Raw genomic sequence first — 14,640 nt, 5'->3', positions numbered from 1 at the left:
AAAATTAATAGAAGCAGTTTGATTTATGGCATTATTTAATTAAATAATAATGTTTTCTTTTGCTTCTCCAGGAGGGAACAAGACCAGAAAGTGCCACGAGCTACGTCATAGCAGGAGAAGGTTTGTGTCTCTTTTATATCATGAAATCTCTCTGCAGATATTCAGATTGAGTCTAATGTTTTGCACGCACAGTTTCTAGTCTTAATTAGTCAGAAAAACAGAGAAATTAGTCAAATATATGTGAGATTTTATACAACCACAAATCCAAAATGTAAATAAAACACAATAAAAAACAGAATGCATTAAATACAAAATAGGTAAGTAAGTAAAGTTTATTTATAGAGCACTTTTCACGATAAAATCATATTTAATCACAATTTAAAATATATATATATATATATATATTTTTTTTTTTTTACAAGTGTATATTTACAAAATGTCCCAGTTTGAGCATGAGATATGTTCTTTGTCTTGGTGCTGTATTCAGTTTAATGTAATTTCTGTTTTTATTACATTTTTCACAGTATCTCTACTCTTTTAAAATCAGGGCTTTATTATTAGATTTAACGCTACCAGGTTATAGGGCTGCAAGTAACAGTTATTTTTCTTGTCAATTAATATGTCAGTTATTTTCTTGATTAATTGATTTAGAGTTTCTTCTATAAAGTCAAAAAAAGGGCTGAAAAATGTTGATCAGTGTTTCCAAAAGTCCTCAAATGTCTTGTTTTGTCCACAACTGAAATATATTCAGTTTACTATCATAGAAGAGTAAAGAAACCAGGATATAGTCACAAAAAGGAGGCTGGAATCAGGGATTTTCGGCCTCCTTTTTCTTAAAAAATGACTTAGGTGATAATAAAAATAGTTTGTCAGTTAATGTTTGTTGCTCTAGCATTGACACTACTGTACATACTGTTTTAGGTGAACTTGCTTAATCAAAGTGGCTCAAATTTGGTTTTCTGTCGTGGAATTGGCTGCTCATGTCCAGCTCTGAGGCCAAAGATACTAAATATAACCGTCTGTCGTGGTGTAAGTGGTTTAAAACGTGTCTGTGCTCCGGCAGGTCGACTATCGATGGACTCCAGCGAAGGAGACGTGGAGGTAGGCGGCACACTCGTGTCTTGTCATAAACTGGTGAGATTGTATGTGTGTGTTTGTGTATGTGATGGTCCCACTCATCCCGTCCCGATCGTCCTCCCTCCCTCCTTCCCTCCCTCGCTCCTCCTCCTCCTCCTCCTCCCCAGGCCTTTGAGAGTCCCCACTCCTCCCCTTCATCCTCCTTCAGGACCCCACAACACCGACGGCAGAACTCCGACACACACACCCTGTCTGATTTGGTGAGAAGGACACACACACTTTCATTCACTTTAAGATCGATATCCCTGGCAGTAAGATTCTCACATGCAGCTCCCTCCATCGACGGCTGCTTGACAAAACAAAAAAAACTTTATATTCATTGAAAAACGATTCCTACTTTGTTGTAGCTCTTTCCTTTCATCTGTTCCTTTCCATTTTTGTCACTGTGACTTGTAAAGCTGTTGAACCCTCTGAACCCCAACAGGCTGCTTCAGGGCGTTTTATTTTTTATTTTTACATTTTACTCACTGTGGGATTGTATTTGTCTTTAATTAATTATATATTTCTGACTTTATTCTCAAAATAAATTAAATATTTTCGACTTTATTCTCGTAATTAATTAAATATTTTGACTTTATTCTCGTAATTAATTAAACATTTTGACTTTATTCTCGTAATTAATTAAATATTTTCGACATTTTTCTCGTAATTAATTAGATATATACAACTTTAATCTCGTAATTAAATTGTTAGTTTTTTTCTAAATGGCCTGAATACTCTGTCTTAATATATAGATATAAATCATTTTTTTAAAAAAAGAAAAAACTAAAGTTGAATTTCTCTGATAAATTATTTTTTTAAATTGAAATAAAATGGAATTTATATATGCAACACTTTTCCAAGTTCCCACAAGAGTCATAAATATTGGGGAAAAAAAATTGTGTCTCCACATGTTATACATATTGAACTATTTGCATTTTTACAGCCTCTCCTGTCCTCTCCTCTCAGCTCTGTGTAAACAGATTTTCAGTGAATATTTCGTCTCAGCAAAATCAATCAGAAGAATAAAGTGATTCTGACAGAAATATCACAATTTTAAGCTTTCTTGTTTACTTTTTCTAATAGAAACTTTCATAACCTATGATCACTGTCTGAAATGACTGTCGGAAAGTTAAAATTTCTACAATAACGACTGTTTTTACAGTTCCTTTCTACGATAAATGGTGTATTTTTGTTATAAGAAAACATACATTTTGGTGGGGTTCAGAGGGTTAAATTGTAGTGGTGAGACTGAGAAAATAATTTATCATCACAACCTGCTATTCAAGTTTCATGTCATTCAACTGTTTTTGTGCTGAGCACTGCACGCGCAGTATATGAATGAAAAAAGCTGATGTGCTTGGACACACTGTCGGTGGTCTGGAGTGTGTGACTGAGGGCCTGAACTCTGTGTGTGTGTGTGTGTGTGTGTGTGCGTCTGTGTTCAAAGGGCGGGAAGGCCCAGATCATCGGCCCCGAGGAAGAGGATGAAGAAGATGACGGCTATGCATTTAATGAGGTGAAAAAGAGTTTGATGTGATTTTTCTGCAGTCCTTCAACATTTTCCTCCTGTTCCCTCCACCTGTACAATTATTCACCTCTCTCCTCTTTTCCTCCGTCGTTCTCTCAGATGGACGGCCCATTCCAGGACATCGAGTTGTTAAAGTCACGACCGGCACACATGGCGGTGTTCATGAGATACGTCTTCACTCAGCTCCTGGACCCCAACCCTCTGGTCAGTCCACAGTCATTCTGATGTTGGAAGTAAAATGTTCTGCTCTTTTTGGAATAAATCTACAAATATAAAGGGAAACTTAACTTTTCAACCATGAAATAAAAGTGTGTGTGTGGGGCAAATCAAGTTTCTTTTGTGCAGAGCAACACAGTTATAATGACATAATTTTTGACATACATTTTACTCACTGTGGCCTTGTATTTCACTGCAATATATGGTATCTATAAGTCCTGCAGCTCTACGTTATCAGCACAATCATGACTAGAAGTGGGAACAACTCAAACATGTCTTTAGTGCAGAATAACACAGTTATAATGACATAAATCATTTAAAAAAAGACAAACCAAGTTGAATTTCTCTGATAAATATATTTTTTAATTGGAATAAAATTGAATTTATATATACAACACTTTTCCAAGTGCCCACAAGTGTCATGACTATTGGAGAAAAAAGAAGGTGGGTCCTGTCCTCTCCTCTCAGCTCTGTGTAAACAGATTTTCAGTGAATATTTGTCACGTGACCGTTCGTCTCAGCAGAATCAATCATGGCTTCACAGAGTCTCTGAGGAGCAGAATTTAATGTTTTTAACAGGAAGTAGTTATTACAAATGCTTTATTTTTGGCGGCTTTTTAAATGAGACATGTGAAATAAAGTGATTTTGACAGAACTATAACAATTTTAAGCTCTGTTTTGGTCACTTTTTCTAACAGGAACGTTTGTAGCCTATGATTGTTGGAAAGTTAAAATTTCGACGATAATGCCTGTTTTTACATTTTCTTTCTACGATATATGGTGTGATTTTGGTGATTAGTGAAGAAAAGTTAGCTCATGGTTTGGTTCAGAGGATTTGGGTTTGCTCTCTCACACTGATGGTTATGTGTGTCCACAACAGCTGTTTTACCTGTCGGTGGAGGCCTACCTGGGCTCCAGCCCTAAAGACGCCCGCGCACTTGCACCTCAGATCTGCTCCCATTACCTGGACCCAGATGCAGTATGTACCCGAATGTCTTCAAGATTTTATATTCAACAAAATAAAACGCAATTGTTTATGGTATCAGAGAAGCTAAATGTTACACTTTTATCTAATCCTTTATTAGAAAGTGATATTTTTTCATACAACAAACATCTTTACTGTATGTCATGTTGAACTTTTCTTTTTGCAGCCCCTGAAAATCAAAGTGCGAGAGGAGTATCTTTCAGATATTGGTAAGTGTGTGTTTTGCATTTTCCTCTTGATATTTATGTTTTCAATTAAAGTTTTATTGGCAAAAGTAGAGACGCATTTTTATGTCTACCCGCTGACATAAAGTCGTGTCCATCGTCCCTTCAGAAACTCGACTCCACGCCCAGGAGGACATCAGGGGACCTCTGTCTGAGCTGCAGCAGCAAGTGCTGCCCGATATCCAGGACCAGATACAAGACTACAGGTACTGAGGCAGAATATCAACACTAAAGGTCAGTTGTGAGCTTTTATTAACCCGTCTGGTTGTGTTTCATAGGAACAAGCAGATGATGGGCCTCGGCTCTCTGTTTGGAGAAGGAGACCTGCTGCAGCTGGACGGAGACCCGGTGAAGGAGAGACAGGTGGTGGACAGACAGGTCACTGCCCTCTGGGAAATACTGTGAGTCGTCTCTTACTCAAATACTGCTGCTGCATTATGCTTTTCCTGCAAAAAAAAGCCCTTTTAACTCTAACTCTGTTTTTAAATTGAGTTTTTTATTATTTTATTTTTATTTTTTTATTGTTTTCATTGTTTTTTATTTCTGACTATATTTGTGTATGATTTTATTCTATTTTAATAACTGTAGAGCACTTTGGTCAACTGAGGTTGTTCTTAAATGTGCTCTATAAATAAACTATGACTTGACTTGACAAAAAATTGCAACAACTTTAGTTTCACGGCGAGGGCATGGGTTCATTATCTGGACAAGTTGAACAGCTGAGGTTGTTTTACTTTGGACTTTGTGAACATATTTTTACTCTGAAGCCAAATAAAAAGGCCGAAACTGATTTTCTGCGTCTAAATCCACCTGTTAACCCTCTGAACCCCAACAAGCTGTTTAAGGGCGTTTTTTGCTCTTTTTACATTTTACTCACTGTGGCCTTGTATTTCACTGAAATGTATAAAATATATATAAAATATGTAAGTCCTGCAGCTCTATGAAATTGCCACACTCATAGCTAAAAGTGGGAAAAACTCAAAAATGTTTTACATGCAGAATAAGACAGTTATAAGGACGTATATCATAAAAAAAGGAAAAACGCAAGTTGAATTCCTCATAATTTTTTTTCAAAAATTGGAATAAAATAGAATTTATATATAAAACACTTTTACAAGTGTCAACGATTTTGGGAAAAAATGTGTCTCCACATGCTATACACATTGAACTATTTACATGTTTCCAGCCTCTCCTGTCCTCTCCTCTCAGCTCTGTGTAAACAGATTTTCAATGAATATTTGTCATGTGACCGTTCGTCTCAGCAGAATCAACATTCATCATTTCTGCAACATTTTAAATGTGGAATAAGTGATTTTGACAGAAATATACAGTCTTATAACAGTTTATTTCTACATGCATCAAGCGGTGCATCTTTGGCGATCTATTAAAGAAAACAGTTCAAGACAGTTCAAAACGGGATTCAGAGGGTTAACTAATTACACCTGCACATTGCTTTAACCGTGAAGTGAATATTAACCTCCACACACACTCGCAGTCGGACCAGGTTTGCCTAGCAACAGGATCCCTATAAAATAGTTATTACAAAGCAACAGCGGGAGCTCATCCAAGCTATCATAACAAAGGTCATTAAACCGTGAAACCACATGACATTTACTCCTCTGACTTTAAACACCCACAGGCCGATTCCCATCACATGACTGCAGCACTACAGCGACAGTTTCTTACACCTGTGTTTGCACCTGAATCAACTGGATTTTACTTGAAGGAATTAAACTGGATATCTCTTTGAAAGCCTGTTATTTACTTCTTCTTTCCTTCTGCTCCCGCTCCAGATCAAAGCACGAAGAGGACCGAAGGTAAAGGAAGTTTCTTGTCTGTTGGAGTGAAATGTAGTTTGACAGCAATCTGTCAATATGTTTTTAGAGATCTGCTTCTTTCTTCACACCTTTTTTTCTGTGTTTGTCTTCTCTTCTGGGCTTTTCTCCTCACGTTTACATGTTTGCCTCGTTTCTCTCTCTCTCTCTCTCTCTCTCTCTCTCCGCCCCCCTTGCTCCTCAGTTCTCCTCTGGCGTCCGCCGTGCACCTGTACCTGCGTCACTCTGGTATCAAGCTAAGAGACTCCAAGGTCTTCCCCGGTCTGAGTACAGAGAAGGAGAAGTGGCTTGCTTTCCTCAAGACCAAAAAGGTACGTGTGGCAGGGACGAGAGGAAACGTCGCAGGATAAATACTACTAAAATCTACTGTTTAATCTTGAAAGCACACTTGTACAAATTAACTTTGTGGGTTTTTTATGTACGAGACGAGTTGTAAATTTACTTGCAAATATAAATTTGGGCATCTGTTTTTATTCTGCTGCGTAATTTGTGTGAAACTAGCACTGCAATTACAGTGTCAGCAAAGGAAATGCAGCATTATTCTTTTTTAGCAGTGTTTTAACTACGGTTAAGGGTGTTTTTTTGCTGTTTTTACATTTTAACCACTGTGGCCTTGTATTTCACTGCAGTATATAAAATTGATATCAAATCTATAAGTCCTGCAGCTCTATGGAATCAGCACAATCATGGCTAGAAGTGGGAACAACTCAACAATGGCTTTTGTGCAGAATAACCCAGTTATAATGACAGAAATCATAAAAAAAGAAAAAAGACAATTTTTTCTGAAAAAGTGCTATTCTATACATGTACATATTGAACTATTTGCATTTTTACAACCTCTTCATATGGCCTCTCCTGTCCTCTCCCCTCAGCTCTGTGTAAACAGTTTTTCAGTGAATATTTGTCACGTGATCGTTCATCTCAGCAGAATCAATCATGACTTCACAGTGTCTCTGAGGAGCAGAATTTAATGTTTTTAACAGGATCTAGTTATTACAAACGCTTTATATTTTGGAAGCGTTTTAAATGACACATGTAGATTAAAGTGATTTTGACAGAAAATATCACAATTTTAAGCTTCATTTTGGTTACTTTTTCTAACAGAAACTTTCATTTCCTATGATCCTATGATTTTTCTTTTTTAAGTATTGATATGTAATAGAGGAGGTATCACTATATGCTATTTTTTAAATTTACTACGATAAATGTTGTATCTTTGGCGATCAGTGAAAGAAAACGTAAGGTCATGGTGGGGTTCAGAGTATTTGAATTTGCTTGCTTACAGAAATATCACAATTTTAAGCTTCGTTTTGATCAATTGATCAAAGTCAATTCAATGAGTGTTGGAAAGTTCAAACTTCAACAAAAACTACTGTTTTTACAGTTCCTTTCTGCAACAAACTGTATTTTTGGTGATTACTTAAAGAAAACAAACATTGAGTGGGGTTCAGAGGGTTAAACAAAAATGAAAGGGTACTAATAATAAAATATAACAGTCAAATAATAAGAATAATGTGTTTAAACATTGATTATATGACGTGACGGGTTCTCTCTCTCCACAGCTGACTGGTACCAAGAAAGAGAAAGATGGAGAGGATAAAAAGAGAAATCCCATCCTGAAGTACATCGGCAAACCTCGGAACACATCCCAGTCCAGTAAATACACACACACACACACACACACACACACACACACACACACACACACATTCATGCATAATCATGAGAGTCTGAGATTTTCGGTGAAAAGTTTAGGTTTATTTATTTGCATTGTTAGAATGACATAAAATGACAAAGATAACAAATAATGTAAAGGCTTATTTAAAGCCTCCACCTAAAATGTCATAGTTATAAGAAAGTAATAACAAACAAAAATAGAAATAAAAAAACTAAAATATGACCATGATAGAAAAGTGTATTTGTGTGTCAGTTAGAATTTTACAACAGAAGTTAAATGGGCTTTTAGACGTCTTTTTAAAAAACATTTTATAGAGATGGAAAATCAGCAGCTGACAGTATTGGTTCAGAGACACACTGACACAAACATGCAATGCTCCATTTGTCATTGATTTATTTCTGTCCTCTGTTGGCCCTTTTATTGCTTTTATTTGTTGATTTATTGAATGTCCATTGTGTCGTGTGCTTCTGATTTCATTGTCTCTTTTCGGTTCACTTTGGTTTTGTAGCATTCCATGTCCCGTTGTCACCCACCGAAGGTATTTATTTCACGTCACGCACTTTTCTTTATTTCAGTTGAATGTTGCTTTGCAACAAACATACCCAACTAAAGTCATTCTTCAGGGAGTGTTGCACCATTTTTTCCTACTGTACAGTTAAGCAATATGTGTGTGTGTGTGTTTAGTCCGTCCGGGCAGTGTGAGAAACATCATTCAGCAGTTTGAGAATCACACGGAGACGGGAGAGGAGGGAGGCGAGGCTGCCGACCCCCAGAGGCTCTCCACCAGCAGCCTGGGAGACGACAGCATGGACAGGTACCTCCTCAAGTTCTGCTTCCTCCTTTAGGGAGCTTTCATAGCTGTTAGTTTGGTTCATTTGGTCTGGACAAAGGGGGAAAAATGTACATTGCTGCACAGTTCTGGTCAACACGGAGTTTTTACAAACAAATCAAGAAGAGTAAAGATGAAGGCAGGAACAGAAAACTTCTGATGTATATATTTATTTTTATTTGTGTTCTTTGGGGTCACAAAATGTATAACTGACAGTATTACAGTCATGGAAAAATTATTCTTAAATTTCTTGTTCATTTTAATGCCTGGTACAACTAAAGGTACAACAAAAATAGGTCGTAAGAGTTTAATTTAAAAGATCATGATTTTGGTTATTATCAAGAAAACAATGTTAAATGTCTAGATATCAGCTCTTAAATCAAACTCTTATCAGCTATTTTTGTTGTTATCATTATATTTGTCCAAACAAATGTACCTTTAGCTGTACCAGGCATTAAAATGAACAAGAAATTAGAGAAAACGAGGGTGGTGTAATCATTTTTCAATGACTGTATAAGAGTGGAAATAGACCACATGTTGTGAAAAACAGGCGGAGAAAGGACAAAAAGGAGGCGTCTTGAAAAGTGATTTTTCAGGGCTTGTTACTTGTCACCAAATGTTTAATGGACTTAATGAACTGACAAAGTACACATAGTCGGATATAAGCACATTATTTTAACTCCTTATCATCCTGCCTCCTTTTATAGAGGATTGGTGGTTGTGGGCAGTGGATTTTTAGGGGGAGATAGCAGGTCAAACATAAATGCCACATAGAAATGTTGGACATCATCTGAAAGCTGTGAAGATTAACTTGAGATGCAGCTCATCTCCAGCTGTTCTGGTCATATAATCTTTAATAAAAATGACTTAATCAAGTAAACCTATTAAGGTGTTTCAAGGTTCAGAACATTAATGTCTGACTTTCTGAACTCCATTTCAAGCTCAACTATGTCCCATAATCTTTGGTTTTAATACCATTTGTTACACACATTTGGTGCTGAATTAGGCAATTTATTTTAATACCTAGAATGGATAAAATGGTCAAAAACCCTCCATAATATTCCATCAATACACCAAGACCTTGGAACAACAGAGAAAAACTTTCAAAAACTTCACACATTTTGGAGTTTTCTGTATTTTTGCTCACTGGACGGCGAGCACTTCTGTTCTCTAAACTGCTGAGAAACCCTCTTAAAGCTGCACATCCTCTGAATGCTCTTGGTCTCTAGTTGGTGGTAGTAAAGTTTCATGAGGCCTTGATTATTCTAGAGGTCACAGCAGCTCATTTTATACAGTGAGGTCAAGTTTAAAGAAATGCTCTCATTGGCTCCTATGGGGACCAACATCATCCCACATGAATAATTGATAGTTTATGTAATTCACAGACTGTTTAGAGACCTCATTATGCAGAAATATTCAAATACAGTAGGTGAAAAAATAGCACGTTTTAATGCATGAGGAAAACTACAGTCATGGAAAAAATTATTAGACCACCCTTGTTTCCTTCAATTTCTTGTTCATTTTAATGCCTGCTACAACTAAAGGTACATTTGTTTGGACAAAAATAATGACAAAAATATCTCATAAAACTTTAATTTAAGAGCTGATATCGAGCCAGTCTTCTTGATAATTATTTAGGATATTATCAAGAAAGCCATGGAAAATGGCTAGATATCGCCCCAAACTGCATGGGATTAACATAAGGTAGACGTGTACAGTACTGTGCAAAAATTTTAGGCAGGTGTGGGGAAAAAATGCTGTTCTATCTCAAAAATAGAAATGTTAATAGTTTATTTTAATCAATTAACAAGATGCAAAGTGAGTGAACAGAAGAAAAAATCTAAATCAAATCAATATTTGGTGTGACCTCCCTTTATCTTCATACTAGCATACGTTCTTCTAGGCATCTTTTCACACCTGCCTGAGACTTTTGCACAGTACTGTATGGGGGAAAAAGAGACAAATATTCACTTAAAATTGGACAGAACGGCTTCTGTTTACACAGAGCAGAGGGGAGAGGACAGGAGAGGCTGTAAGCAGACACTTCTTCATTCAATACAAAGTCTATGAAAGTGATGGAGTGATTTGCCTCGTGCTCCGTCTCTGTGGGTTCATATGGCCGATATTGCACCTGACTGAAAGCGTTTCATTCTCTCGTGCAGCCCTACGGTCTCAGTGCGTCTGGCACGCAGCGAGTCGCTGAAGGCTCAGGGCGAAGGACGCAGACGGGGCGTTGTCTCCGGCACGGAGTCTGTGCCTCGCTCCCGCAGCGACGTGGACATGGAGGACTGCGGGGAGGAGAGGGAGGGGCCGGGGCTCAGGCCTCTGCAGCACAGCGCCTCGTCGTCTGCATCCAGCAGCTCTGCACGGTAAAGATCCGCTCAGCCGCTCATCACAAATTCCCTCAAGATGACACAAAGAAGTGTTTAAAAGCTCTCCCCCACTTTAACTCCCAGATGTTACCGCTGGAAGTTTAGGTTTTCACCTCATGCAATCTCTCTCTCTCAAACTCAGGTCTCTAGAGAACCCTACACCCCCATACACCCCTCGGTCTAGACGCAGGTGAGTTTCAATGCCATCCCCGTAGATGATCATAGGTTTAAGTCGTTAACTGGCAGGAAATTAGAGATAAAGATGGCTGACTTCTCCCCCAAATGCAAAACTCTTGAAGAAATCAGCTTTTAGTTTCCCCATAATGTTGCATTTGTTCGGTAGAAGCTGTGTTACTGTAATAATTGTTTGTTTTTCTGTCTGCGTGTCCTGTGTTTGTGTGTGTGCGTGACTCCGTCAGGAGCGTGGACTCGCCGTTGGCCCTGCTGCCGGACGCCGCGGCGCTGGAGGACGAGGTGTGCGACAGTCAGAACTGGCAGGACACGGTTCCTCCTCAGCTCCTCGCCACGCTCAGCCCGAGGGAGGTGGACCGGCAGGCCGTCATCTACGGTACGAGTCCCATTCAACACGCGTTAACAGCAAACAACTGACACACACAAGACATTTTAAAAACATGTTAAGGCGCTGATTAGGGCTGGGGGTTAATCTTTTATGATCAATTACGATTTAGCTTCTAATGTTTCTAAAAACAAGATAACAAGATGAAGTGGTTATTGTGCTGCATTTAGTTTCTAAGATGCTCTCCTTTTATTTTGCGTTATAAATCCAGTGCGTCCTTTTCTGTACAGTGCTGCACTTTTGCCAATTTTTTTGCTGTTTTTTATATATGTATATATTTATATAAAATATATCTTTCAGGGTTTTCAGTATGTTGTGGTAGTGCACGATGTTTGAGCCAAAACATTTTTGGTCTATTATTTATTATTTATATTGAATAATATATTTATATATTGAATGTGTATGTATGTATATATATATATATATATATATATATATAATTTATATAATGGCTTTCAAAAGGTTGTAGAAGTTGATCTTATTTATTTATATCTGATATACTTTTATTGATTATTTTTTATTACTAAAATGCATTTATTTTATTTGTTTAATAATTAATTAATTAATTGTAAACATCATGAAAAAAATACATGTTTTTTTTGTTGTTTTAAGTTCGATCACTTTATGATTTTTCCAAAGGCAAGTTAAATAATTATGATCTCAATAACGACCAAAACAATCCTGTTATTATGTTATTATTCATTATTATTGCTGTATTCCAGCAGCTCTAGCACTGATTAATGACCTCCTCTGCTCTCTTCGTCATCAGAGCTGTACACCACCGAGGCGTCCCACCTGCGGACCCTGAAGGTCCTGGACCAGGTCTTTTTCCAGAAGATGAGGTCCGTTCTGAACTCTGATGAGCTGGCCTGCATCTTCCCCAACCTGCCTCAAGTCTACGAACTCCACGGTCAGTCTGTGTGTGTGAAAAGGAACATTTCCTTATTTATAACATTATTTATGTTTTGAGTATTTACCGTAATTACAAGTATAGCTGCATTTTGTCGTGTAAAGTATATTTTTGCATCCTTGCTTGCATAGTTTTAGACTTTTTCCCTATTAAGAAATCTTTAATAAGTGTGAGTATTTAAATGTGAGTAACATTGAGGAACTTTCCACTGTGTCCTCTTGTAAGAGTCGCTGCTCTCTGCTTCTTCTGTTTGCCCAGTATAGTGAGTTGTACTTTGAGTCAACATGTATTCAGGCCTGAATGTTGCTAGGTAAATAATAATAAGTGAAGCAAATAGTGACTGTTGAGTGTAATCTCAGCCCGCAGCTTCACTGAGTCAATATGTACTCTGAGCTTTAATTAAGAGCCAACATGAAAGTGTATGATATTATTGTCTTACTAGACCAGCATTTAGCGCGACATTTATGAATGATCTTATTGGTAGTGTTTGAAATAATTTAAGTGACGACCGCATGAGTTGAAGCTTTTTTTAACCCTCTGAACCCCAACAAGTCATTTTTTGCTTCTTTTTTTTTTTTTTTACGTTTTACTCACTGTGGTCTTGTATTTCCCTGCAATATGTAAAATATGTATAAATCTATAAGTCCTGCAGCTCTATGGAATCAGCACAATCATGGCTAGAAGTGGGAACAACTCAAACATGTCTTTAGTGTAGAATAACACATTTATAATGACAGAAATCATAAGAAAAGAAAAAAGCAACTTGAATTTCTCTGATAAATTATTTAAATAAAAATTGGAATAAAAAGTGAACTTTGATAAACAACGCTTTTCCAAGTGCACACAAGTTTCATGAATATTGGGGGAGGAAATTGTGTCTCCACATGCTATATATATTGAACTTTTTACATTTTTACAGCTTCTCCTGACCTCTCCTCTCAGCTCTGTGTAAACAGATTTTCAGTGAATATTTGTCACATGACCGTTCATCTCAGCAGAATCAATCATGGCTTCACAGAATTGAATGTTTTTAACAGGATCTAGTTATTACCAACACTTTATTTTTGAAGATGTTTTAAATGAGATGTAGAATAAAGTGATTTAGACAGAAATATCACAATTCTAAGCTTCGTTTCGGTTACCTTTTCTCACGGAAACTTTCATAAATTATGACTGTCGGAAGTTGGAAATTTCGATGATAATGCCTGTTTTTAACATATTCAGAGGGTTTATGTGTCTTCTGTATGTTTTCGCAGCAAGTCTGTGCGAGTCGATGAAGAAGAGAAGAGAAACTCCCGTCGTTCAGGACATCGGGGACGTCGTGCTGGCCAGGGTGAGTGAAACGATCAACACCGTCAGTTCTATATGCTGTTTTCATCTGCTCATTTCTATTTTGAAACTTTTTTGTATCTGCATTGTATTATATTTTGTAATAAATTTGTAGGATTGTTTCTGACTCCAAATGTTTTCATTAACTCCAGGATTTAGCTTCATTCAAAAACATCAATAGAAGAGAAGCGATAATTGTCAATATGACTACATTCATTACAGCCATAATACTCACATATTATCCATATATCTAGCATGTTAATGAACGGAGGTTTGTGTTTGTAGTTTGAAGGTGCGGCCGGAGACGAATTTCAGGAGCAAGCGTCGCAGCTGTGCAGCCAGATGTCTCAGGCTCTGGAGCTCATCAAGAACAAGAAACGGAAAGACCCTCGTTTTGCGCACACGATCCAGGTACACACACACACACACACACACACACACACACACACACACACACACTTCTGTGCATGCTCCTCACATTTAATACAACATATCACTCAAAAGAAGATCGTCTTAATGATTTTAATAGCAGTTCTCTAGTCAGTTGTTCTTGATTCGGAATGTGAATATTTTAGTTTTACCGAGATGTATATTATAAATGGTCATGATTAACATTTCTACTTCTGTAAAGTTGCACTTTTATTAGTCCTTAACCCCCATATATTATGTGCTTTTCCAGTTAATATTGATTTAGTTGACTTAAATATCGTTTTCCTAACTTTTTAAAGCAAAATTTAACAAATACATTCAATTTAAAGTGAGATTTTAAGTGTGACCATTTTAACAAATTTTGGCTGTTTTTTAATCGTTTTTATTCGGCCTGTTTATACAACTTAAAAATAATAGGTACAATTTTTTCAGCACAACCTCGCTTGTATGACCTGAGAATATTTTGACTTACTGGATCAACATTTTGAGCCAAAAAACACACACAAAAACCCAGATTAAATCTGATTTTCATGATGATGTTGTTTTTTTACTTTCTAAGCACAATCATGCTCAATAAAGAATTTGAAATGTTGCAAATACAACACATAA

At 37.0% G+C, this 14,640-nt stretch overlaps 1 protein-coding gene across 2 annotated transcripts in view; it reads left to right on the top strand.

Moving 5' to 3' along the window:
* Positions 1-14,640, top strand: part of arhgef11 (Rho guanine nucleotide exchange factor (GEF) 11) — a 44,473-nt gene that overhangs the window by 14,884 nt on the left and 14,949 nt on the right. For both annotated transcript variants that reach the window (XM_059354851.1, XM_059354850.1), the window contains 20 exons: positions 72-120; positions 1,064-1,101; positions 1,245-1,337; positions 2,567-2,635; positions 2,747-2,851; positions 3,744-3,842; positions 4,015-4,057; positions 4,182-4,278; positions 4,351-4,473; positions 5,866-5,889; positions 6,092-6,218; positions 7,470-7,563; positions 8,094-8,123; positions 8,270-8,399; positions 10,577-10,783; positions 10,929-10,976; positions 11,206-11,354; positions 12,133-12,273; positions 13,530-13,606; positions 13,888-14,013. In XM_059354851.1, the coding sequence (XP_059210834.1) occupies positions 72-120; positions 1,064-1,101; positions 1,245-1,337; positions 2,567-2,635; positions 2,747-2,851; positions 3,744-3,842; positions 4,015-4,057; positions 4,182-4,278; positions 4,351-4,473; positions 5,866-5,889; positions 6,092-6,218; positions 7,470-7,563; positions 8,094-8,123; positions 8,270-8,399; positions 10,577-10,783; positions 10,929-10,976; positions 11,206-11,354; positions 12,133-12,273; positions 13,530-13,606; positions 13,888-14,013 (1,869 nt within the window). The remainder of the gene's footprint in view (positions 1-71; positions 121-1,063; positions 1,102-1,244; positions 1,338-2,566; positions 2,636-2,746; positions 2,852-3,743; positions 3,843-4,014; positions 4,058-4,181; positions 4,279-4,350; positions 4,474-5,865; positions 5,890-6,091; positions 6,219-7,469; positions 7,564-8,093; positions 8,124-8,269; positions 8,400-10,576; positions 10,784-10,928; positions 10,977-11,205; positions 11,355-12,132; positions 12,274-13,529; positions 13,607-13,887; positions 14,014-14,640) is intronic.

This window comes from Centropristis striata, chromosome 17 (genome assembly GCF_030273125.1).
Source record: "Centropristis striata isolate RG_2023a ecotype Rhode Island chromosome 17, C.striata_1.0, whole genome shotgun sequence".
Taxonomy (NCBI): Eukaryota; Metazoa; Chordata; class Actinopteri; order Perciformes; family Serranidae; genus Centropristis; species Centropristis striata.
Note: the sequence above shows the minus strand (reverse complement) of the source record. Positions and strands in the feature narration are given on the sequence as shown.